General features: G+C 43.2%; 1 protein-coding gene across 1 annotated transcript in view; it reads right to left on the minus strand.

Annotated features, from left to right (window-relative positions):
• The window catches only part of myo10l3 (myosin X, like 3), a 57,486-nt gene extending 32,955 nt beyond the window's left edge, over positions 1-24,531 (minus strand). The window contains exons 1-2 of the mRNA XM_070975631.1: positions 24,289-24,531; positions 9,812-9,910 (exon numbers count right to left, since the gene is read on the minus strand). Coding sequence (XP_070831732.1) covers positions 9,812-9,910; positions 24,289-24,309 — 120 coding nt within the window. The 5' untranslated portion in view covers positions 24,310-24,531. The remainder of the gene's footprint in view (positions 1-9,811; positions 9,911-24,288) is intronic.
• Between the last annotated feature and the right edge of the window lie 326 nt (positions 24,532-24,857).

Raw genomic sequence — 24,857 nt, forward strand, 5'->3', positions numbered from 1 at the left:
TTGAAATGATGGAAGGTAGACAAGTTTACACAGATCTGAACCAAACTGCTGGCACAACATCAGTCTTCCACCGTGACCATGGCACAGGCATGCATGGATGACAGGCAGATTCGAGTGATGATACAGGGGTAACTGAGGTTAAAATGACAGCTTGGATCCCTGCTGTGTGCCTGCCTGCGCCTGCTGCCAGCATACCTGACAGGCAGAGAGCCCCCTGTCTGACTCACACCCTGACATCTCACCTTGATTTGTTCAACTCACTTCTTGATCTCTGTACATGAAGTTTCTCGCCATGGTACATGTCACAGGACAATTAGATGCAGCAGAAAAGTTTTGACTTGAAATGCATCAAAATGGAGCTTGTGAGAAAGATAAAGGGATCAATAAGAAGAAGCAGTGTCTCTATGGTGGCATAAAAACAGTCCAATAAACCAACAGAGAGACTTTGTGGCTGTCAGAAGTCTAATGGAAGATACATGAGCTAAGAGAACAGAGTAGTGCTTTATAACTGTTTCGGCCACTTGATGGAAGCAGTGTTTAGATCAATACTGATGGACAAGGAGCTGGCGTTGTGGTGTCCCAGTGCATTACTGCTGGCTCTTCTGGCATGGTTAATTGTGTCCCAGTTGGGACCAGACATTGGTTTTCACTGAAGTGCTGAGTCAGGCTGCTGGGGATCTCAGGAAGCTGCTGATTGATTCGAGATGAAAGTTGAATCTTTGAAGGTACAACTACTGAATCTTTCTGTAACGGGTGAGTAATGTTTGGGAATAAAGCCCCTCATGTAATCCATATCAAAAGCAGCATTCATTGATTTTTGGGCCAATTTGATGCAGTGGATCAAGCTGCAAACTCAACACAGACATAAGTCCCACATTCATATTCCTCTTTTAGCTCTATTTTTGGGCTCCACTGTCTGAACAGAATGGCTGACTATTTAAATCATCAACAGCTAGTCACTAACTTGACCTGATGTTTGGTGCTGGGCGCGTCCTGTACAGTATGTTTATCAGGGGTTTTATGCTGTTTTAAAGCTAAATACAGGAGGGTTGACAAGAGTGGTGGGATTACAGTAAAGTGTGGGCCATAAAACCAAACCAATGAGCTGAAAGTTGCTAAAATGCAGCGTAAGCAGAGGGGAACTGCAGAGTCTGATAATTTTCTGTATTTAGAGGCAGCCATTTGACCCATTGTTAACATGAAAATATTGTTTAGTGCAGCTTTAAAAAAAGTCAGTGGCAACACAAGAAAGCCACAAGTTCTTCTATTACTGTCTTTGTTGTCCAATCAAAGACACTTCTGTGCCAAGGCTGTTGTGTATCATGTAAACTTCCCTCCTCGTGCATTTGTCCCAAAACAATGATATGATAGAGTAAATATATACATTTATAAATAGCACGAGTCAGATAAGAATAAGATATGCAACAGCAGACGATATCCGTGTCTGCTTCTACACATTAAAGATATGTAAAGCACTGAAGGAGATAAAATTGCTGAAAGGCTGACTCTGTATAAACCACTGCATTGATATGTATGTGTAAAATCCATCTTTTTCATCTTTAAGCAATGCATTAGCTAAATCGAATCTGTATAAAAGTGTGCAAAAAGCCTCGCCAGTATGTGGACTGATAAGCTGACTCTGGACACTAGATGTCCATTAGAGAATGGGCGTAAGCACAATAACAATGCAGTAATCGGTGGGTTGCTTCATGTGTTTGCTGTATCAAGAAAGGCTGAAAACCTTGGGGAGAAAAGCGGCACGTGCAGTGATGTCATCCATCCAGCAGAAGCTTGCAGATTTATGGCCAGATGTCCCTTAACATTCAGTTTTAACCCCACCCTCTCCTCTCTGGCAAATTGGCCCTGATTCACCAGACACAGCCGAACTGACCAATAAATCAAACAGGCTTTTCACTTGTTTTACATCCTTAATCAGTATATTCATTTTACACTCAATGACATCACTCACTTAATGTGATTGACGTCACTGACAACACCTGGGCTCCGGTGGATTAAAGTGTCGTCATACAAACACTTTAATTTGATAATGAGTGAGAGTGAAACGTTATTTGACAGACAAATCCAAGTTAGTTTTTATCTCCAATGTGAACAATATATCAATTAAAAGCATTAATGGCATCCTGCTCATGAGTTTGCTAAATTAGCTAACATTAGCCACCATAAGCTAGTGGTCATACGGTGGTACGGTCGTACAAGTGCTAACACTGTCACCTCACAGCTAGAAGGTCCCGGTTCGAATCCCACTGTGGGCGCTGGTGGCGTGTCCTCCTGCCTGTTGCTTGAGGAAAAAGGGCCTTTCTGTGTGCGTGTTCTCCCCGTGCTCACCTGGGGAATCCTCCATAAAAATACCCCCACTAAAAACATGCAAGAAGATCACCACCTGACCAATGGTGACAAAAGAGAATGGGTCCCTGGGCGGCGGTCAAATGGCAGCCCACCGCTCCTGGTCTGCCGTGGAGGAAGGCGACCAGGATGGGTTAAAGGTGGAGGACAAGTTTCACCAAATTGCATGGCGTGTGTTGCATGTATGTAATTGTGTGACAAATAAAGGGGATTGTCCTTCTTCTTCTTCTTCTTCTTCTTCTTCTTCTTCTTCTTCTTCTTCTTCTTCTTCTTCTTCTTACCAGACTAGGAGAGGCTGTAACAGGAAATCCCCTGGGTGTCCTGAACTGGCAAAGTGTGTATTTTATTAGTTATGCATTCAACTTTTCATATGTGAGAGGAAGAGTGTGTTATTTCTTCACAATGCCACTTTAAAGTGAAACAAAAAGCAGTCGTAGCTGTTTGTCTTTGCTGGACATGCAGAGCATTCTTTCATATGTGTCAAAATAAAAGTATTACATATACAATATTACAACTATTTATCTTTTTATCTTATTAACAATAATGTGTTGTAAAATGAAAAATACTACCAGCCTGCACTGCATCTGTTCAACACCCAATCGAACCAAAGAAATCAGGCATTCTTTACATTCTCAAAGCACACGTTCAAAGATGCATTGAGGTGACTGAGAGCGAAGATAATACAGAATAACAAACAATCAGAAGAAGCGGCAGGTCCATGTTACACTCTCGATTGCAGTGACGTCCTCGTGTTTCACAGGAGGAAAACAAATATGGCTGCTTTGGCCAAACGCACAATGAGCTGCGTACTTGGAAAGCACCCTCATCACTTCTCAAGAAAAACAGATAAGACAAGAGAGAAGGGAACTGTGTGTGTGTGTGTGTGTGTGTGTGTGTGTGTGTGTGTGTGTGTGTGTGTGTGTGTGCGTGTGTGTGCGTGTGTGTGTGTGTACGTGTTGTTATTCTGTCTCCTCATCATATGATGCGACCTTTGTTTTTTATCTTCTTTCGATAATTCACAGTTCAGATTTCAGAGCCTCGGGGACTTTGTCATGTTGGAAACATCAGAGATGCTCCGAGGAAAACTGAGCCGGAGTTTCCAGCATCAAAAGATGTCTCACATTCCTCCGGTTTGCCCCGCTGTGGGCTTTTATTGCATTGTTGGTTTCATTCCTGTGAGATAAGTCACTGAGCTCTGTCCTCACAGCCACAGCATCAATATTTATTAATGTCTTCATAAATTGGTTTCCAAATAATTTGCAGACTAAACGGCATCCTGTAGACGCAGCTAAAAGGCAGATGGAGCAGATCAGGTCGAGACAGACTAATACTCTTTACTATTTCCAGTTCAGTCCTCAGGAGGAGCAATAACGTTCTATTACGGGTCCATTAAAACAATTATCGTGGAGTAGTTTTCCTGCAGGAGTTGTAGACCATCATACTCTGACCCACATGGCACTGCCGACAACTTACAACGCTCCAGCAAAAGCCTGACTAACCCAGCAGTGATGTAACAGTGTGCGTCTACTGGTATTGATTCCCAACTTCAACAACAAAAAAAAACAAACAAGCAAAATCAGTTTGGATGTGGCCCGAATTCAGAATCAAAAAGCATAAACTGGCTGTAGTCAAAGCGATTCATTCATTCCTGCTCATGATTTCAGAGCATGTCAGGAAATCACTGCACCGCCTGTTTCAGGTGGGGATGCAGCAACAGCATCAGTGTTACTGATGTGAGTGCTGTAATGATGGCTGGAGATTCATTTCATGCCACTTACAACAGCATGTGACTCGTTATTGATTAGTGAAAACGTTCACTGAGCAGATTGATCCTCTCCAAATGGAGCCTGGTGTTGACACTCGTACACTGCTGGACACACGGCAGACAAACAAACAACTTTCCTTGAGTCTTGGATTTTGGGATGAAACAATCAGGAGCTATTTGATAATTTATTGTTATTTCAAATGTTTCTTACTTGTCTTATGTGATGGACATTTTTTGGTTTTGGGCTGTTGGTTGGACAAAACAACAATTCCATGATTGTCTGTGGTATTTTTGGATTTTCTGAAATTTCCTAAACCAATTGATCAATTAACTGAGAAAAGAATCATCAGATTGGTCTATAATGAAAACAACAGTTAGCTGCATCCCTACTGTTCATTGAGTCTTGGTTAATTATTTTCTTTTTGTTTGTTTTCAGGTGATCATCAGTTAAAATGCATCAGAGGAAATGCAAAGTCTCACCAAAACGGCACAGACTAAATGCTGGGAGCAGTCTTCCTCACCGCGGCAGCCGTCTGAATTTAAAACTTTCTTTTCTGCTTTTGTTTCCTCCTCGCTGAAACCACACCCTGCTGCTGCTTTGTTCGACCAGCCCTGCTGAATATTCACGTTCGGGCGGGTCAGCCTCGGTGGACTTCTACTGGCAGATATATATTCAAGCCTTTGGAAATGACACATGGGCAGATAGAAAATCACAGGCTTGTGTACACAAACACTGTCTTGTTTATCACTGCCTCCTTTTCTTTTTCCTTTTTTCTCTCTGTCTGACTCTCTCTCTGTCTTACACTCAATCCATCTGCTTGAAGGGGGATCACACCCAGACCCCGGAGACACGGAGGGAGCAGAAGGAGACAGACTTATTAATAGGAGAAACTGTGAAAAAACAGTTTTACATTAGATCCTGCAATATTTTTCATGTTTGTATCACCTAACAAACATCAAACCCAAATCCTGAAAGTGTTTGTTTCACACACACAGATGTTCATATTAATGTTTGTGTGCGTGTGTTATTTCTGAGCACACATGAATGCACATCAGTCACATAAAGGCTCACATAAAGGCTCCATTGACCAATAATGCAGAAAAGACTGAGGGGCCATCAATGACCTATTTTAAACCTCAGAGACTGTAAGGCTGCAGGCCGTGGACGACTTCAGAAATCACACTTGGTAGGAGTCAAACCTCATCTCAAAGCAAAGCCAAAGAATAAAATAACGGCTGTCTTTATTGGATTTAATAATAATTTGTGCAAAAGATGAAAAGGAAAATGTCTTTACTTTTCAGGGACGTTTCATTTTGTGAAATGACCATCAACTTAGGACTGCAAATACCTTCATTAAATTACATTTTATTAAAATTGCATTAATTAATCTGCTAAATCTTAACTGTTTGGTCTATAAAATGTAAAAAAAAAAAAAAAAAAATGGCAAAGAATGACTAATATGACGTCATCACATTGCTTGCTTTGTTTGGCCAAGTGTCCCAATGGTTTTCAGCTTATTATCACATAAAGCAAAGGAGCAAATCCTCACAATTTAGACACACTAAAGAAGGTATTTTTCTTGAAATTTTCATCTAACATTCAATCAATTATCAATCATTGTGGATTATTTTACTGTCAGTCAATTTACAGATTAATCATCTAATTCTCTCAGCCCAACGTCAATTGCAAAATAGTGTTTTTACCTGACAGAAATATAGAGTATGAGCTACAGCAGTATTATATGCTGTATGTGTCAAATGACTCATGAATAAAAATGGCATCTGGGGCTCGTACACTAACACAGTTCAGTCTCAATTTATTGTGTTCAGTGAGCTGAAGATGACATCACCACCAGCAGCAGCTATTTAGTTCAGGTGACAGAGCCTCTTCCTGCTTTTCTTTACATGTGCACCCCTCTGGGGATAACTCGCACACTGTTAATCCAGCTGGTGCCATCTGGCCACGGAGCACGCACACACACACACACACACACACGCACGCGCGCGTGCACACACACACACACACACACACACACACACACGAATGCACTCAAACACACACAAAGCCACATTCAGCTTCAGTGTGCCTGCTGTATCCTACAGGTCCACTCAGGTCTGTGGCGCACCGGGGATGAGACAGTGATGAATGCTGATATGATCGTAAATGTGACAGCATCCAGGTCAGCCTGCTGAGGCTGGGGCGGACACTCCTGAGTCTGTGGGCTGAGCACTCAGGCAGGGAGCTGCCATAAGTGTGAGCAGTGAGCAATGGATAATAGTATATCCCACCCCCCGAGGGGAGAATGCTGCCAGGATACATTTACCAAACCGCCTCTGACACTGCACAGACAGACAACACACACATAATACCCCAAACATACAAGAGGAGCTGGGTAAAATAAAGATTATGCCTGAATAGGGAAATGCAAAAAAAAACAAAAAAACACAGCAGATACATCATCCAGGATAAGGGGATCACATAAGGTCAGCCGGCGATCCTGGAGACGGAGACAGTCTGTTTTTCAGTCTCACATTCCTGTCATTCTGCTGCAGAGTCTCAGGACAAAGAGGAGACACCCATACGCCTGGCCTGATGACATCCTGAGCTCGCATGTGAAGATCATATGAGACCAGCTTCAGCTAAGCTGCAACACCCTGATCCCACCCCGAGTCATACGCATACATATGACTGGATATTTTTTTAAATCCCACTGAGGATGGTGAAATGTTTTTGGACTGAGAACAACACCCTGTGGTATTCCCCCGTCATATTAGGACAACAAATAAGAAGTGTGGTCTGAGCGATTTCTCAACCTCTGACCTGGTGTGGTGAATCCTTCCCAGCTGTGATGGCCTCACATACGTCCTGGAAAATTACTGGGTTTAACGTGTTGGGCATCATTAGTGATTTTCACTGTTCATACATGCAGATACATGCAGACGCGTTTCTGTCTTGGCAACGGTGGAATAGATTGGACAATGGACAGTCCAGCAGAAGGCAATAATGCAACACTTATGGATAACCGCCACCAAAAACACTCAATAGAAGAAGAAGATCTTATTATTTTTAGGAATGTGGCGGATGAGGAGCTGTTTTTGTCTTTGCTCTCGCATTTCAGCAAGTTTGCGAGACAAGTAATGGTTTTTTCGTGATCTGCTTCAACTATAAAAAGCATTCAATACATCATCAGTGCAGTCTTATGATTAGTTCATTCGCGTCAGATGAAAGCCTCTTTCCTCAGACAGATGTAACCCTTTACATGCTCGTCCCTGCAATGTTACTACTTTCATTCAAACACATCCGTACCAGCATTTTCCCTGAAATGTATTTGGGTGGGTTTGCGGTGGGAAATTGGCCGATTGGATTGCAGATTTACCCAAATATCGATTCCTGCTCCCATTCACACATGACCTCATGCAGGAAATGTCCCTGAACATTTCAGGGGTGCACTGCACGTGTGAAAAGGGCTATAGATGGTGTTTCCATCAGTCAGAGTCATCCCTGCCCTTCTGAAAACACGTGGTTGATTTCTCACGCTACAAGAATCCAAACCGCTGACCATGGAAACATCAAACACATATGCTCAGGATGAGGGGACGTGGACATCTTTTTTAACTCTTTACATACCGTTTTTCCTTCCTTTCTCCCACATACAAACTAAAAGTGAGTTGTATTAAACTCCGATGTGAGAATAAGACTGTTGAGCACCGCGTCTTAGCTAAACGCTCTTAATGTTCACAAAGGGCAGCAGCTTTTCCTCTCCTTCACACGTCACCCTTCTTTGTATGAACCGTCAAGGACTGCAGTGGAGGAATAACACAGGGCCTTGGCTTGAGGTTAGGATGATGGCCATGTGACAGAGTCTGGAGGTGGAAATGATGCGACATGTTGAGATCCTGTCAGTCCTTGGACCCTACCCTGTTCCTTCCCCAGGCCCTGACCTGACAAAGTCCAAATGAACAGACGATCACATGCACCGCTCACAGGGTTGTTCGCTATAAAGGCATTCCACAAGATAAAAGTGGTACGGGAAGCTCGTGTTCAATCTACACTCTCTGACCCACAAACATTTGAAACTATTTTTTAACCATCCATCGCCACCTCCCTCTCTCGCTCTCTCTCTGTTTGTCTGCCTCTCTCTCTCGAACAGGATTTCCTCCAGACACAAAGACCACCATGTAGTGCCAAACAGATAAGCTCAGGCCTGTGACTTGACACAAGGAGCCCATTCCTGTCATTCTTACTTTATTACAAAAGGTGTTGATCCCACCGCTATGCCCTGACATGAAACACATGTGCAAACAATTAGTCGTCTTACATACACACTGGGCCGCTCCCAAGTTATGATGCAGTCTTTCAAATTACAGATGACAGATGAGGGGAGGCTTTACATTTACACTATGCCAGTTAAAGCCTGTAAGACTTAAATGCAAGTGCTGACTTGAAGATTTTCATTTCAATAAATGTCTGTTGGCAGTTGAGGTGACACAACAATGATTGAGTCTATGGCCCAATGATGAGAGTATTGCAATACTTATATATTTGCAGTATTATGAACTAGGTGTTGGTGACAGCATTCTAAAATGCTCTATTAACTTACTTCTAATGAAAACTGAACATTTATCACTGCTGCAGCTTCACATTAAAAGACTTTATACCATGGTCTGGAAGAATACTCGATTCTGATTGGCTGCAGGGTGTCCGTTGAAAAGTGTTGTGGGACACCTATAAAAAAAGTTCCGGTCAAATAGCCTGATTGTTCTAAATTATTGCGCTGGCTCAAACGCTAGTTGGTAACCATGGCAACAGAAACTCTGAACATATGTTAACATACATTATTTCACAGTGCATTTAATTTTAAATAGTTCATCGCCTGTCTTTCTGTCTTGCTTGCCTTACTTACTTACTTGCATCATACAGAGTGAATGGTGGATAATATTTATAAAAACGATTTAGGAAACTATCTGTGGACTTTGATTCTTTGAAACAAAATTTTGCATCATCCTCTGGACACACACAAGCAGTAAGAGGTGCACTTGCACTCTGAAATTATACTCTGTATCACGTAACATAACGTTAAGCAATCATCTCACTTCCCTCCACTGATTAGGCCTAATATAACAGCTGCGGCCGACCGAGCTGCACGTTCTGTGGCCAGAGCCGGTTACCTTGGTAACGCGTCACAACGAGAGAGAGACACCTCGTCGGTCATTATCCCTTACTTAACTGAGGATACACGAGTTGACTTCTATCATGAAGTAGTCACAGGAAATGCAATGTTTGTCTGTGAGCTTTGCACTTGAGGCTATAGTTCATGTGTCTACAAAACAAGACAAGAGCCATTTTCAGCGTTGATTGGTTGGTTTAAAAATATTGCTGGATGTAATGAAATGGAGGAGGAGCCACAGTGAGCTGTTAGATGAAGAGCTGCAGGCGGCAGGCTGCAAACCTCCAACTTCTCAACAACTCCTTTCAGTGTGCCCTACTGTCTGCTGTCTGCAAGCCATGTGCAGCATAAAATCAGAACATGGTTGCTCATATGATGGAATGAACCAGGACGGAAATCTTAAGGATTACAACTTCAATGGGTTTATAAAATGTGGGCACAGAGAGTCTGAGATGGTTTAAAGTGAATCACTGGTAGTATAAACGCTTCAGCAGGGAAAAAGAGGTCTTCTTACCTTTCCATAGTCAGTGGTGAGGACCAGGGACGAGTCATCACAAGAGCTGACGGTGGAGGGGAGGAGCTGCTCTTTGTGTCTCAGCCAGACATGGGCCCCCTGCAAGACAATAGCCACAACAACACCATCAACATCTGGAGGCAGAAGCAGTGGAGCAGCGGTCAGATCGGAGTCATCTGTTTGATGAGGAACATACTGTACATTTGCATCACAAACACATATTATGAACAAGCTTGCCACTTATGTAGATCATTACTAGAGAGCAAAGTTCAATCCAGGAAAACATCAAAGAAATATCCATAGCCATTTAGGTGGAACATGAATGTGCCAGGTGAGTAATAGCGGCTCAGTCAGAAGAGACATCAGAGACTACTTTAGAAAAGCAGGGATTCAAGTTTTCTTCCTTGATCCTTTTTTCCATTTTTCTCTTTTTCTCAGCATTGCTCACCACTCTTTGCCTCATAGCTACTGCTTCACCACACAGGCTTGGCACAGTCATCCTCTTATTAAACTGTCATTGCCTTTTTGTAGAGCAAAGCTGTTTGCCAGACCTGCATGCAGAGGGTGTGTCTGAGACTAAAACTACTACTCAGAGTCATACTCACTCGGTAAAACTGTCACAAAGATTTTTAGTATTTGTGAGGGCTAACTCACTCCATAAAATAGAAGAATATGGTGCCAAACGAGCATTTGCCACTTTAGCAAATCAATCAATACGCATGTGTCTATGACCATGATCCTCTCTTCTGTTTTAGATTTTAATCAGGGAATAAACAACACACCTCTTGCCTTGGTCCCAGAATAGGTCCTGGTTCCAGACGCAGATTAAAAACAGCACTACAGCTGATCTGGGCCGCCTGGTCTCCAATGTTTGTGTATTTATGTGAAGTCACCTTCCCAGACATGTTTGTTAGCGGCTCACTAACAAGCAGCAATAACAGGAATCTGGGACTGATTGCTCAGACTTGACTGTCATTTCCTTACAGGGGTGGAAGATACATTTATAGAACAGGCTCCACTTTAATGACTGTAATGGGTGAGTAGTGAACCAATGCCTGTACTGTCTAAACTGTAAATATTTTCAGACTAAATCCACATTTGTATGGTTCAAAAACAACAAATGTGGCCTCTGGTTAAACAATATGAATTATAGATGAAATACACCTGAATCTATGACCTTTAAAGGAACACTTAACCTTTTGGGAAATATTCACTTTCTTGTCAGAGTTAGATCAATACAACTCTCAAATCCATTAAATTTAAGGCTGCAGCCAGCAGGCAATTAGCTTAGCTTAGCATAAAGGCTGGAAACATGAGGAAACAGCTAGCCTGGCTGACTTTGAAGGTCAGAAAATTTGCCTACCAACACCTCTAAAGCTCACCAATTCACATGCCACATCTGGTTTGTTTAAACTGTACAAAAACTGAAGTGTAAAAATAATTAACTGTGGATTAATGCGAGGTTATAAGAGTGATCTTCTCACTTAACTTGCAGCAAGAAAGCGTCACTTCCTAAATGTCAAACTTTTCCACTAAGAATCCTGTTTGTATTTCCCCTACCTGCAGTCTGACCTACAACTCATGTAACACAACCTGCACATTTTGTCTTCCAGGGTAAGATTCACAGGATGTGCACTTCTAAGAAACATCATTAATCATCACAAGCGCCACCATTGAGGTGGCCGAGGAAAACACGGAGCGAAAGGGAATTGTGTGTCCAACAGAGCATAAAACTGAAGAGATCAATATGCATGGATTCCACTAGGAAACCTTATACAAGGTCACCACTTCCAGACATCAATCCTCATTAACTATTAACAACAGTGCGCACACTCACTCTCATCCATGGTGCACAACGCGTTTGCCGCCAGGGTCAGAACAAAGATCGAGATGCTTTTGTTTAATACACTACATATTTACATGAAATGCAAGCTGCTTGTCACAGCACTGAATCACAGACAAAGAGGAAATTAGGTCAATGAAGAATTATTTTGTGTCCATTAAATTTGCTAGCTCAACAGCCCAGAGTAATGACTGGTCTTCATTCTTTTAATTTGTGATTCAGGCGTCCTTTTTGGACAAAGGGTCACTCAGCCCAAGCAGCCAGTCTGCAAACCCACTTCCATCATCAAGGATTTTTTTCTTTCAGTCAGCTAATGGAGGGCAGCTAAATGTGGCTCTCTCAAACCACGGGGGACAGCAGGGAGTGGGATAAAGGGGGTCTGGTAAATTAGGCGGAGGCTGAGGTGGGGGGACCAAGAGGGGAAAGAGGAAGGGTGCAGGCACCTGATAAAGTCCCGCCTCCCATTGTTTGGAAAAAGAGGCAGACAAACATCAGGATGCAAATGTATCAGAGGTATTCTTCTCAACACAAGGCCACACATTAACTTCCATTTAATATGAGACGATTCGCGACTTCCATACCAGTAACCAACTGTGTCTGCCTGGTACCAGCATGGCATTCAAGGCCAGTTCAGGGAAAAGCTGCTTCACGTGAGTTCTCTGAGGTCCAGCGAGGAGATTAATAGTGTTTACTCTATAGATTTTAAGAAGATCAGCTGCTGTTACATAACTGGAAATCACAGGGACTTGAATTCAGCAAAGTATTGCCGGTACTTGTCGTCTTGTAGAGGCTGTTTGTACTCGCAGTGGAGCTGACAAAGAAACATGCAGCGAGTAGGCTGTTACAAAAGGCAGATTACATGACATGTCACACAGAACAATACAGCAGGCAAGTCGTGGCATGGAAAACAGTGGGATGGCTCATGAGGCTGTGTGTTTATACACCACATCCCAGTATTGCTTCAATTTCAGTGACGCAAATATTAATTTTCCAAGAGCCAGACTTGAATGGTTCAGTTGCTGAGTCAGAACATTGGAGCTTTTCCATTCGGACTTTCCATTTAGATAAAGACAGATAAAGAATCTGCAAACAGCGTGCTCATTGCACACAGTTCTAATCTTTCAACTGGAATAAGAGACCAAATAATCAACATAATAACTGTTAATTAAATGAGGCAACGCTACCGGAAATGGGAAACCAAAAGTCAGCAACAAGCTCCCCATAAAGATTCTGGCTTGGCTTGCTCTCTGGAGAACTGCCCACAAGGCACCACAATGAACATTTAGTGGAAACAGCTCCAAAAAAACGATCCTTACTTTGCACATGTATCAGATTCTACAAATGATTTGACACTCACATTGCTTTTTTTTTAGTTTGCTTTTATTTTAACATTGTACTAAATCGTCAAAAAAAAAAAAAAAGACAATAGACAAAACTATACTTAAAAAAACCCCTTACCCTCTTTGAGTTGTTGCATCCTTAATATATGCAAGAACACTTGTCCCAAATATGACTCAATTTGTTTTGAATTTCTAAGGGTTTAAAGGACCAGTGTGTGAGCTTTAGGGGGCTCTATTGGCAGAAATGTAATGTAATATTCAGTAGCATGTTTTCATTTGTGTATATTGACATAAAAATAAGAATTGTTGTGTTGTTGTTAACTTAGAATGAGCTCTTTACATCTACAGATGAAGTGGGTCCTCTTCCATGAAGTCTGCCATGTTGCACCACCATGTTTCTACAGTAGCCCAGAACGGACAAACCAAACACTGGCTCTAGAGAGCATTCATTGCTGCGTCTTGCCAAAGTAAAGATCATTAGCTGTTGGCAAATGGTCATATGTTATAAAAATCTATCCTGAAAACATTTAGACATTTAGGTCTGCCCTAAAGAAACAGGGATTTGTCTGGATGACTGATCAGCCATTAAAGTTGGTAGAGTGGTGGGATTCTCCAGTGACTCAAGGGCTCAAGAAAGCAACACCAGATGTGTTTGTCCATTTGTTTGTGTCTTTATATGTTGGCTTGGTGTGTGTCTGAAGCTGAAGGGTATAAAGTAGAGATGAATTGTGTCAGCAACAGATGGCCTCTCCAAAACTCCACCCCCTCGTCCCCTACATCCTCAGGAGCTCCGTCACTAAGTCAGGACAAAGGCAACCACTTCTGACTGAGAGCTCAGAAGTTAACCAGGCGGAAATATCCCAAACAAAGGCCAGCTGGGACCTAACAGGACACGGGTATCAGCTTGTGTTAAGTCCCCCAAACTTGGATCACCTGCTGCAGCACCACTAACCACTGACCAAACCAGAGAAACAGTGTGTGTACTTCATGGATAACAATCACTGAAAAGTACAGTGTGCATTTAGTAGCCTTCACTGTGTTTAATTATCAGGTCTCAGTAACCAGATGTTTTAATAGCTCCATTAAAAAGCAAAGCTCAACTCCTGCCGTGACATTTCCAGCTCAGGCTAATTTCAAATTCTTAATGCTGCATGTCACAGAGCGCGTGTAGCACCGCTGAGGCAGAACCAGCTGACAACTGTAAACCGATCCACCAAAGCAGGCCACACGCCGACGTCCCATCATGCTTTCTGACACAGAAACCACTCAGGTTGAATGATTTGATCGCAAAGCTGGAGGCTTGAGTTTCTGCAGCTTGCATAATGACATCCAGCTTGGAGATTTGATAATGAACGAGCCTTAAATATTTAAGGGCGTACACAGAACAAGGTGCCATGGCTCTTTCTCTGCTGTCTGCCCTAGCATGAGCACAGGCGGTATCAGGTGTTCGCATCAGTCAGGACAAAAGAAAGCTAATTAACTCAGCCTGACTTGAACACGGGTGAACAGTTAGTTATGAAAAGACAATTTCTTGGATCGCTGTGTGGTTTCATGGAGCGGTGAGTGAACGCCTGCCCAGCAGACAGCAGCGAACGGCTGCTGGTGCTGTAGGTAGGGCTGACTGCTGGCCAGGACTGATGCCTGGCTGAGTGATGAGCACATCCAGCTGGATTCCTGACAAGCATCTCATTTGTTGTGGTCAGACGTGGAGGAGGATCACAGGAACATACTCACAGGAACATTTTCCTCTAAAAGAAACTCTAGCTGTTGTTACTTTCACTTGTCCCTCTCACATTTCCTGGCTTTCTTCCTTAATGACTTTTTCAACATCAGTATTTGTTTTGTAGTCGTGTTTGGTCAAGAAGGTTCCAGCGACCTACTGCATCTCATTTAGAAGCAGATGTTCAAAAACATGTCTTGTTTTTATATAGAGGACCACGGCCCAGCACCTCATTTGCACCTCAAATAGCAGAACATAACAGCATTATCATGACAAGAGAGAGGCATGAGGCCAAGTCATTTAACTCTTTGTGACCTCACTTATGATGCCTGGGCAGATGTGCAGTCCAGAACACTGGCTGGCTGGATGGCCTGCCATTAATAAGGTCAAATAGCATATTGATGCTTGTATGTTGCCAGCGTGTGTGTGCAAAGTAAGTCTGTTGTTGGTAAAATTACTTTTAAAACCATTAAAAACCAGTGACATTTTCCAGTCTATCTAACTTGCATGGCTTTGGACTGTAGGCTGAAACAGATTTGGTGAAAACATGAGGAAGGCGGTCAGCTGGTTAGCCGATTCTGTCTTTTGTGGCTGAAAAAGTTAATGTTTTGCATTTGAAATTTGGTTGTAATGGATATATGCAAAGAATAATAATGAAACAGGAATGTATGTAGCCAGGGGAAAAAAGAAAACAGGTAACAATGCAGGAGTTCATTGCTTTGTCCCATCAAAAGGGAGCCAAATTCAGGGATTGAAATCAAATCTCCTGAATGCTGAGTGAGTGAAATGAGGGTGAATCCACCAAGTAGCTGGTGAGATTAAACAAATGGGCTGAGTGCAGCTGGGAGGAGAATCTGGGCAAAGGTTGCTCTGGGTCTTTGGCCACAAGCTCTCCAGTCAGGCACAAGCTGTGCAGCCTGCAAAACCTCAGCTGAAACTTACTGGATATAATTTCACATTACAAATAAAGCAAGACAGTTATTTCTTATCTTGTTACAGCAACATTTTCACTCAGCTTGATATTTGTTGGCATTTTTGTATTTTCTTTTCTTTTGCTGAGCAGCTCCACTGAGGTTAAGCGTCATTCTCAAGAGGGAAATTTCTTGCACCAACTTTCCACGCATTCAGTCATGCAGCCCTCTGGCAACATGCTAGCTTCTGTAACCATCAGGCCGCAGTCACCCGGCTCATCACGTTGCATGTAACTGCTGAGCTGAGAATAACTAACAGTGATTTGAATGCAAGTGTGCTTCTGCATGCCCCCTTTACATTTCATTGTTTCTTTGTTCCTGTAACGTCTGCCAGCCTGCTGCACGCACTGCAGCCGATGCCCACAGCCAGCATGGGGCAGGGGCGGGGAAGGGCGGGGTGTGTGACCGGCCGGGGGGAGAAATCAGATGATTAAAGGCAACCCTTCAGCATCTGTGCTGGAAGACCTATGAATTAATGATGGAGGGAGCAGCTGATCAGAAATTAGCTAATGGAGGAGGAGGAGTCCCATGGGGAGCAGGGCTTCCCCCACTCTGTGGTGGAAAGAAAAGGGGGTTAAAGGGTGGAGGGTGCAGTTCATCAATTGTTCTTGACTCCAAGGAGCAGCCTGACCCCCCCCCCCCCCCCCCAATGAGGAAGCTATAAACAGACTTAAAGCAGGATGGCCTGGAGGCAGCAGCCTGAACGGTTAACACTGTGAGGCAACCTGTACTCCATTTTCATATTAAAAGACTGTTTTTGTTGCAGCAGACGGTCTGCAAATGCTGACGTTCTAAATGCAACTGTGTCACTGGTTTGACGGAAATCAAACACATGCAATGCAGCAGCAATTTGCTGTCATCACTGTCTTTTAAACTGTCTTCATTAACATACAAAACGGAACAACCAAGTCACAACATTCACTGCAAACAAAGCGGGCAGGTTTTGTGTTTATGTGTCTGGGTGTGTTTGGTGGAGTGTGTGTGTCTACTGTCTGTCTGTCTGGGGGAGTTAAAAAGCACCTCCCCCACCATCATCTCATGTAGCTAATCTGCCATGTTGCTAATGAGTACATTGAAGAGAATTTGCATAACAAATTATGTCTTCAGGAGCACAACAAAAAGAAGAGGAGCACTTGACACTCCGCCACAGACTCCTGGCACAGTGTCCTGGTTTACAGTCTTATCCTGTGTGAACATATTTTCCTTCCACTACTGTTCTACACTGATCGAAGTATCAGTCTGATCCTACGCTCAGGGTTACGATACTTCTCCAAACAACAAAATGGGATGAAGAGGCAGCAAATAATATTATTATTACTGCCCGTTTGATTGGATTATCGGCAAAGCTTCGTGACTTTGAGTATCTGCGGAGCCACCTGGCACATTCCTCCTGCTGTCTGCCATCTATATATCTGCCCTCTCTGTACTCATCTGTGGACTGTTATGGGGTCACACAGCAGGAATGCCAGAGATATTTCAGGAATGCTGCTCAGTCAGGGCTGTCAGAGACGGAGGATGTGTGTGTTTGACCACGTGAGACATCTGGGGCGCGGCCAGCAGGGCAGTGGTTGTTAGGGTTGAGTGGAGCCATCACTGGGTGACCTGCTACTTTGCTTTTGACCTTCGTTATGACTCACAGGGACCTTCCTTTCTTACACAGTTCACAAATTTGGGTGTGTGTTGTACCTCTAACACAAATGATTAACTAATTAGATGACAAAATATATCAATGTAATGATCAATATAATTGGATATATTGGGATGTATTCTGGGTATTTGTCATTACTTTCTCATGTTGTAGACTGGTATCAATACACTTAGATACACACAGCCCTAAAACAAAACAAAAAACGAATCAGGACATAAATCAATAATGAAAATGATGAATGATGGAAAATAATGCAGCTACTTCCAATATTCTCACAGCAGCCTCCACCCACTACTCTCAGGAGCTGCGTCACCAGCTGCACATGCACACACATCACATTTAAAGCTCTTAATTTATAATGGTACAGAGGGAGGGAGCTCTGGTGGTCAGGATGATGTAACCGTGGGCCAAACGCCTGGACACACAGGAGATGTACATATGAGGTCGTGCAGCATTTCAAAGTTCACACAGTGCTGATGTGCCTCTTTCTGGGAACGGCTGAACAATGACAAAAAGACAAAGAAATGTTCCCTCTTACGGGGGAATGTGGAGATTATTTTTATATTCTGCCAGAGGATTGAGGATGTGGGTTCAAGTGGGAGAGATAAACATATGTAGAGTCTTGAAAACATGATACATTCCTCCTCAGAAGAGTCTCAGTATCAAAGTGTATGATCCCACAAACAACCTCAGGCCAAACCACACACACACACACACTCACGTCTAATAAAACAAACTGGGAGTGGATGGGAAAGCTAACAGGTCATGACTGTGGATTGTGCCATGCTGTGTTCTTTGCTTCTGTTAAGCGCCAAGGTGCCAGTTGGACTCTTCAGGCCATGGCAGTCACGCAGTGTGGGACGTGTACTTAGGCCCGGCGGGGCGTTCATCATACAATTAGTCCTGAAATTACAACTATAGCAGTAACCTCATCTCGAGGGAGTCAACAGTTTTACTGCTTTTTAAAAAATGTTTTTTAACTACATTCCCCCGTGGATGTGTGGAACTTACACCCTAAGGAAAATGTAATATACAGGCAAGTGTGTGTAGAGAAACACACTCCATGCAGTAATAGGCTGCCTCTGTGCGCAGTAATCATAGGGGGCTAAAAAAGGAAAGTCAACATCTGGGCCGGGAGCAGTAATCACAGGTTGGCTGTTATTAAGCTGCCAGACGAGACCTCCGAACTGAGAGGATTTAAGCGACTCTGATTACCAGCTCACAGTGTTTGTCAGGTAGCGCAGCCAAGGTGAAGGCCGACAGACTTTTATTGTGTGCGGGGAGCGGGGCGATAACCAGCTGCTTAACAGATAAAGGACAGATCAATCTTCTATATGTAAGAATCCTGACGCACGCTGCGGGCAAATCTGGTATAAAAAATAATTGTTGTGTTTGCGGATTGTCGGGATTGATTGGGTCCAAAGCCCAGATTCACCCACTGGAGGTGTACATGGAGAAGAGACACCACACCTGAGATTGATATCACTCTTACAAATATAGGCTAAATATGAGGCTACAGCTAGCAGTCGCTTAGCTTAGGTTAGCAAGAAGCAGCTCAGCACATTAAGCCCTGTAAAACGGCAAATGGATCCCTATTTCCAAAAATGTCAAACTATTCCTTTAATGAAATTTAAAAGCGTTTACGACAGACTAGATTAAAAAAATTTAAATGAACAGCTTGCTTCTCTTAAACAGCTGTTTTTCTTAACTCCCTTGTACACAAATGCCACTTTTCTATGTACCTGTTGTTTTTAGTCCGATCACTACGATCATCACACACACATCATCATCTACATCAAACAAAGGGCTCCTCACAGTACCAAGAATACACCTCAAAGAAACTCATGGCTCCTTCAGCTGTTATGGTCCCACTCTTTGGAGCTCTCTTCCTCATGAAATTCGGTTAGCTCCAACAGTGTCTTCTTTTAAAACCAAGCTAAAGACTTTCTTTTTTAAACAAGCTTTTAATGAAGGTTCCCATGTGAGAGTACTTACAGTTGATTTGCCAAAATGAGAAACTGTATATCTTGTTTGTCTCCTATCAAATATTGTTTGTTTCCTGTCACCCTTATTCTAATCCGATTTGTCTTTTTACTGTGTCAGGATCCAGCGTTGTATGTGTTTTATCGCGTCCTTTGTCTTCCTGTATCATGCAAAGCACATTGAGTCTACACCTGGCGTATGAAATGTGCTATATAAATAAATTACTCACTTACTTACGAGTACGTCAAACCATCCTGACGTAGTTCTACGTGACAATGACTTCTTCATGACACTTTCAATTCTCAGGTTTCTCAGACACTGATTGAGGGTGTTCTCTTTCATCATAACCTTGTTGAGGTGGCAAAAAAGTTGTGAATCGCCCAAATGCCTAGGGTGATTTATATTTCAGAGAATGACACACCCGGGATTGCCCTGATACAGATATGTGCGCGCGCACACACACACACACACACACACACACACACACACAGGGAGGGCAGGAAGGATGGGTGTTGGAGAGTAGACCGAACGCAACATGTTTTTATAAGCTGTGTCTTGTGAATTTAAAACATTATATGACGTTCTTCTGTTGAACACTGTGTGACTGGAGGGAGTGTAACGAACAAGGTTTGCAAACTATAACCAGGAAGGCTATCAGTGAAAGACATTAATACTTGTGTCTTTACGGTATATATGAAGCTACTGCTGGCAGTAGTTTAGCTTAGCTTAGCACAAAGACTGGAAAGAGGGGAAAGAGCTAGCCTGACTCTGTCCAAAGTAGGGTACAATTTCTTATCTCCAGTATTGAATTCTACTGTATTAGTGGTATAGGACATAATATTTTGCAAAATTACAGTGTTTTTTCAAGCAAAAACCCCTTCTGTTTTCATTGCTTTAAGGGTCACTTAAATTACCTTCACATTACCTTCACACAGTCAGGCTAGCTGTTTCCACATTCCCAGTCTTTATGCTAAGCTAACTGTAAGGTCATGCTATGGATTATAAGGCTATAACCATTTATTCATAACTTTACGAGTGGTATCAATCTTCTCATCTCACCCTCTGCAAGAAAGAGATTAAGCACATTTCCCATAAGATCAATTTACTCCACGGAAAAAGTCGTCAAAACTCTTCTGCCACTGTTTGTCCATCACCATGAGCTAATAGACACAGAAGCGAGCTCCAGCGCTGCATCGTTTGTTATTAGTATGAAGACGTTCTTTTCCTTTAATCCCTACAAACACAGAGAGCTTGTCTGAAAAGCTCGGTGATGTAGTGATGGTGACAAAGCTAAAGTCAACAGCGTGGTGTCAGCAGGAGGTTATCACAGCACTGAGCCCTCCATGTGACGGTCCGCGGGCTGATAGACCAGGGTCAGGTTACTGATAGAGACACAAGAAATGCAAACACAAGCCAGTGAGGCGAAAAGGGAAGATTCAGACTACTAGTGCAAACGGTTGATTCTAGTTTCAGAGCAGACTTAAAATGGACAAATGTTGTTAAAATGGAAAATTCACCAAATTCTTACCATGAGCGGTGGTTTCCAAACCTAAACCGCCTCCCCTAACACCAGGCATCTGTGCCATTATGAGGAAGGATTATCCATGTTATTTGGTGTGTGGTCAGACAATGCCTGTTGGTAATTAGTCCGAGCACTCTTGTGACAGATTAAACCACCTCCAGACTGTACCAAAGCTGCAGGACTTCTGCTGACACACACATAAACCACTGCCTTAATAGTACCTCCCTCTGTTTGTTCATAAATAACCAGCGCTGTTGATTCACCACAGCTTCAAGACTCTACAGCATTGTTTGAAATTCCCCTAATTGGATGTGATAATGCACACAATAACCACTTCAATCTTAATTACAAGTCAGGGGAGAAGAAATTCAAAGGAATGCAGGATACATTTGTCGTTTCTGCACCCTTCCTTACATCCTAACTTTACTTCCTTCCTTCCTCAGCCGTCTGCATGGCTGGAAGTGAAGACAGAAGATTCTCAGCTCTCTAAAGTGGCAGCTGGAGGAAGTGACAACTGGGTAGAAAGATCCCCAGTAGAAAAATAGTCCACCCTTTGGAGCAGGTTGGCCTTTCTCACGTTACCCATTTCAACGCAGAATGCTTACCGAGCATGCCGATCCACGGCTCCGACTTCAAAGATCCAGACATAAACAGCACACAGGGCTACGAGGGATGTTTCAGCATGGGGGAGAATGTGTGTGTGTGTGTGAGGGGGGTGGGGGGGTTGGTAGTAGTGATGGTGTGAAACCTAAAGCCTCGTCACAACAGCTTCACAATGCACGGATGACAGGCGGCCATGACCGGGAATTTGAGGGGTCAAGGCTGGGAATCTGGGATTCCCTCCGTCAGAGTGTCTCTGAGTGAGACAAATTTGGTTTGTAATGCAAGGAAGGAGTTAACGGGTGTGGAAAGGTCCTCATGCGGCTTTACAGTGTGTGGCAGCTGCTGCTGTAAAGGAACTGATTACCAAGTTTAGAAATGCACATACCTGAGATTCAACTTCGTCAACAGGATGTTTCACAAAGACATAAAATATGAAAAGGCTTGTGCTGTGGGAACTGTGTGAACAATGTTTCATCTGTGAAGAGATGAAAGGGAGGAAGAGAGACAAACCTGTCTTTAAACAAGCTCGAGGGACGAATAAAGGAATACTGAATTGAATTGAGGAATATTGAATTGAATACATAGCAGATAGAGATCATATTTAGTGACATATGAAAGTCTAAGATGACCAAAATGTCAGAAGGCACAGGCCAGATCTGTGACACACTCCAGGTGTTTGTGTGTGTTCAGTGTCAGTGTCACATCCATTCAGAGGACGGATTGGGTGTGGAGTTGAGGCTGCGTCGCTGAGGGTTTTATGGCGTTGTGTCAACTCCTGAGAGGAAAGGTCACACTGATGGACAGGATGGGCTTTCCTCTGGGCACACACCCCTTTTACCTGCCACTCCTCTTACTATGCCCCTATCTCTAACCCCTGTCATCATATTCACCATCACAAACTGTGACAGGCAAGAGGAAGCTGACAGTAGATCAGAACCAGACAAACTGACTGAGATAAATCACTAAACATAGTTAAAAAATTATATGCAAAGGCTTAAAAAAGATCATATCATTCATGTGCTGACATCCACATCACGACTGATTCGCTGGTACACAGTAATGAATGAGGCCTAAAATTTATCCAACTGCATTTGTTCTCACTGAGTTGAGTTTAATCTTCTTCTTACTTCACTTCCAGAATTCCTGCTTAATTAAATCCACGCTGGTCGCACTGAGGAGTTCAGGACGCTGGCTTCTTTCCATGACCCCAAAGTCATTTAAAATAAAACCAGGACAGTGCATTCATTCATTCATTTGAAGGCTGTTTTTCATAGAAAATATAAATCAAATACCTCTTTTTAGCTGTTTTTCTACAGCTGCAGCCCATTCATGACCACTCCTGACATTGTCACTATGGTGTGGTCAAAATGGGACATCCCACTTGAATATTTTGACAAAAAAAAGGCAGAAGCATCGAACGACAGCAGTCATCATTCAGACCGACACGTTCTGACCAAAATTACACATAGAAACTTAGTTGTTCCCAAATAAATTCTGTCAATCAAGACACAGGAAAGCATAGTTTGGTTACATCGCAGGATGAGAAGCGATGCGCTACGTAGCCACAGCAGGAAAAGAAGGACTCCTGGATGAACTCAAACTAATCTTTGGGGAAATCTCACACAGTTGGTACAGGATGAAGGACACACACCAAATTACAACAATGATCTCTGCTGACCCAAAATTTAGCTCATCTAAATCTGTTCACTACACGGTTGGTTTACATAATAGAATATTGAGAATTTAGTACATTGTTCTACCTTTATGGGCTTTTGGAGGCTAATGCTTTAATCGTTTGACTGGGGTCAAAAAAAGATGGCGTTTTGTTGAGAAACATGACTCAGTCTAACCACTATCTTGCCAAAAATGACAAGAATTCAGTTCTTTCCCATCCTTGTAATATGAGTTTAGACCACGAGTTTTAATAGTTAGTATGGAACAGGAAATATTAAATGCAACTTTTCCAAAGTGTCATACACACACGCCTTGTGAGAGTATGGAGCAGCCTCTATAGAAACAGCACAATCACCTCCGCGTCACAGCAGCACATCACTGAGGGTCAGGTACTGCTGATGCTGTTGACAGAGGAGGTGAGTGGAGGGACGATGAGTGGATGAGACTCGCCTCACTCACACACCGTCTGTCTTTCCGTGTGCCCTCTGAGTCAGAGGAGGATGACAAATCAGACCTATAGCCGGTCTCTACATGGCCTCTCTGAGCGAGTGAGTGTGCTCCTGTCTGGGCTGATCTAAAGATGACACATCCAGCCTACATGGGCACACACGCAGCTTCCTTTTACAGGCAGTGAGCGCTGGATTCTCTGCCACAAAAGTACAAAAGAGGAAAAAATAATGGATCTGATGGCAGAGATTGGTAGGGATGCTCTCACGTGAGTGCTTCAAGTACTGTTTGTCTTTGTTTGCCAGTAATTAGATGATCTGGGCAGAAAAAGTAATGCACAGCATTTGTGTTTTTAAATGTGTCTGAGGCTTGTTGCCACTACAGCTGCATCCTGAAAACCAGCCCAGTGCAGCCACACCACCACCTCCAGTCTGGGGTACATGTATATGTATAAATGGCTGAAAAATAATCACAAAGAGCACAAGCACAGCAGGGTAAATGTAGACAAAGTGCTGCACTTTGTTGATAAGTTAACTAACAATTTACAGAAGCTACAATTAAAGCTGATCTGAAACCAGCCAGGCTCAGAAACGGGCACAGCGCCGCATAGTAGCCTCAAACAAAACAAAGAGCGACGCGGTCCCAAAAGACTTCAGGGGTCACGTTGAAAGTAGAAACACAAGCGCAAAAACATGTTTCCCGTGAAGAGAAAGTGGTCAAACTCACCTCTGAAAAGAAAGTATCCATTTTAACCAGTGCCCGACCTCACGTCCCTTTGTAGTCTGAGTTCAGGGTACCACAGCTGAGGAGGAGAGGAGGCTGTATTCCCGAATGATTTCCATCCGCTGCCTCCGCACAGAGGAAAGGATCTTCTCTTCGTCCCCGGCTCAGACTCTACCAGTCAGAAACAGCCATCGCGCAGTCCTGTTTTCTTCCACTTCGGAGCAGTTTGTCCAGAGTCCCGTGCAGCCTGTGTGGTGCTGTGTTTCTGCTGTCTAGTCATTTCAATGAACCCGGCATATTATGCAGGGAGGTGGAGCCTGCAGGGTCCCGGACCTCCCCTCAGCATACGCCCTCTTTGTGTCCATCTCTACAAAGGCTTGCATGCTTTTTAAGGATGTGCACATTTCAGACAGCAATATTTAAGACAGGAGTAAATGAACAAAGGGAGGCATTGTTGCCAAATTAGACTTGCTTGCTGATACTGAATTCACCAAGTTCTCCAAGTGTGTGTCAGACTTAGCATTAAGAATTATTTCTGACTTCCTCCTAAGGGAAAAATAAACTGAGAAGGA

Source organism: Chaetodon trifascialis, chromosome 12 (assembly GCF_039877785.1).
Source record: "Chaetodon trifascialis isolate fChaTrf1 chromosome 12, fChaTrf1.hap1, whole genome shotgun sequence".
Lineage (NCBI taxonomy): Eukaryota > Metazoa > Chordata > Actinopteri > Chaetodontiformes > Chaetodontidae > Chaetodon > Chaetodon trifascialis.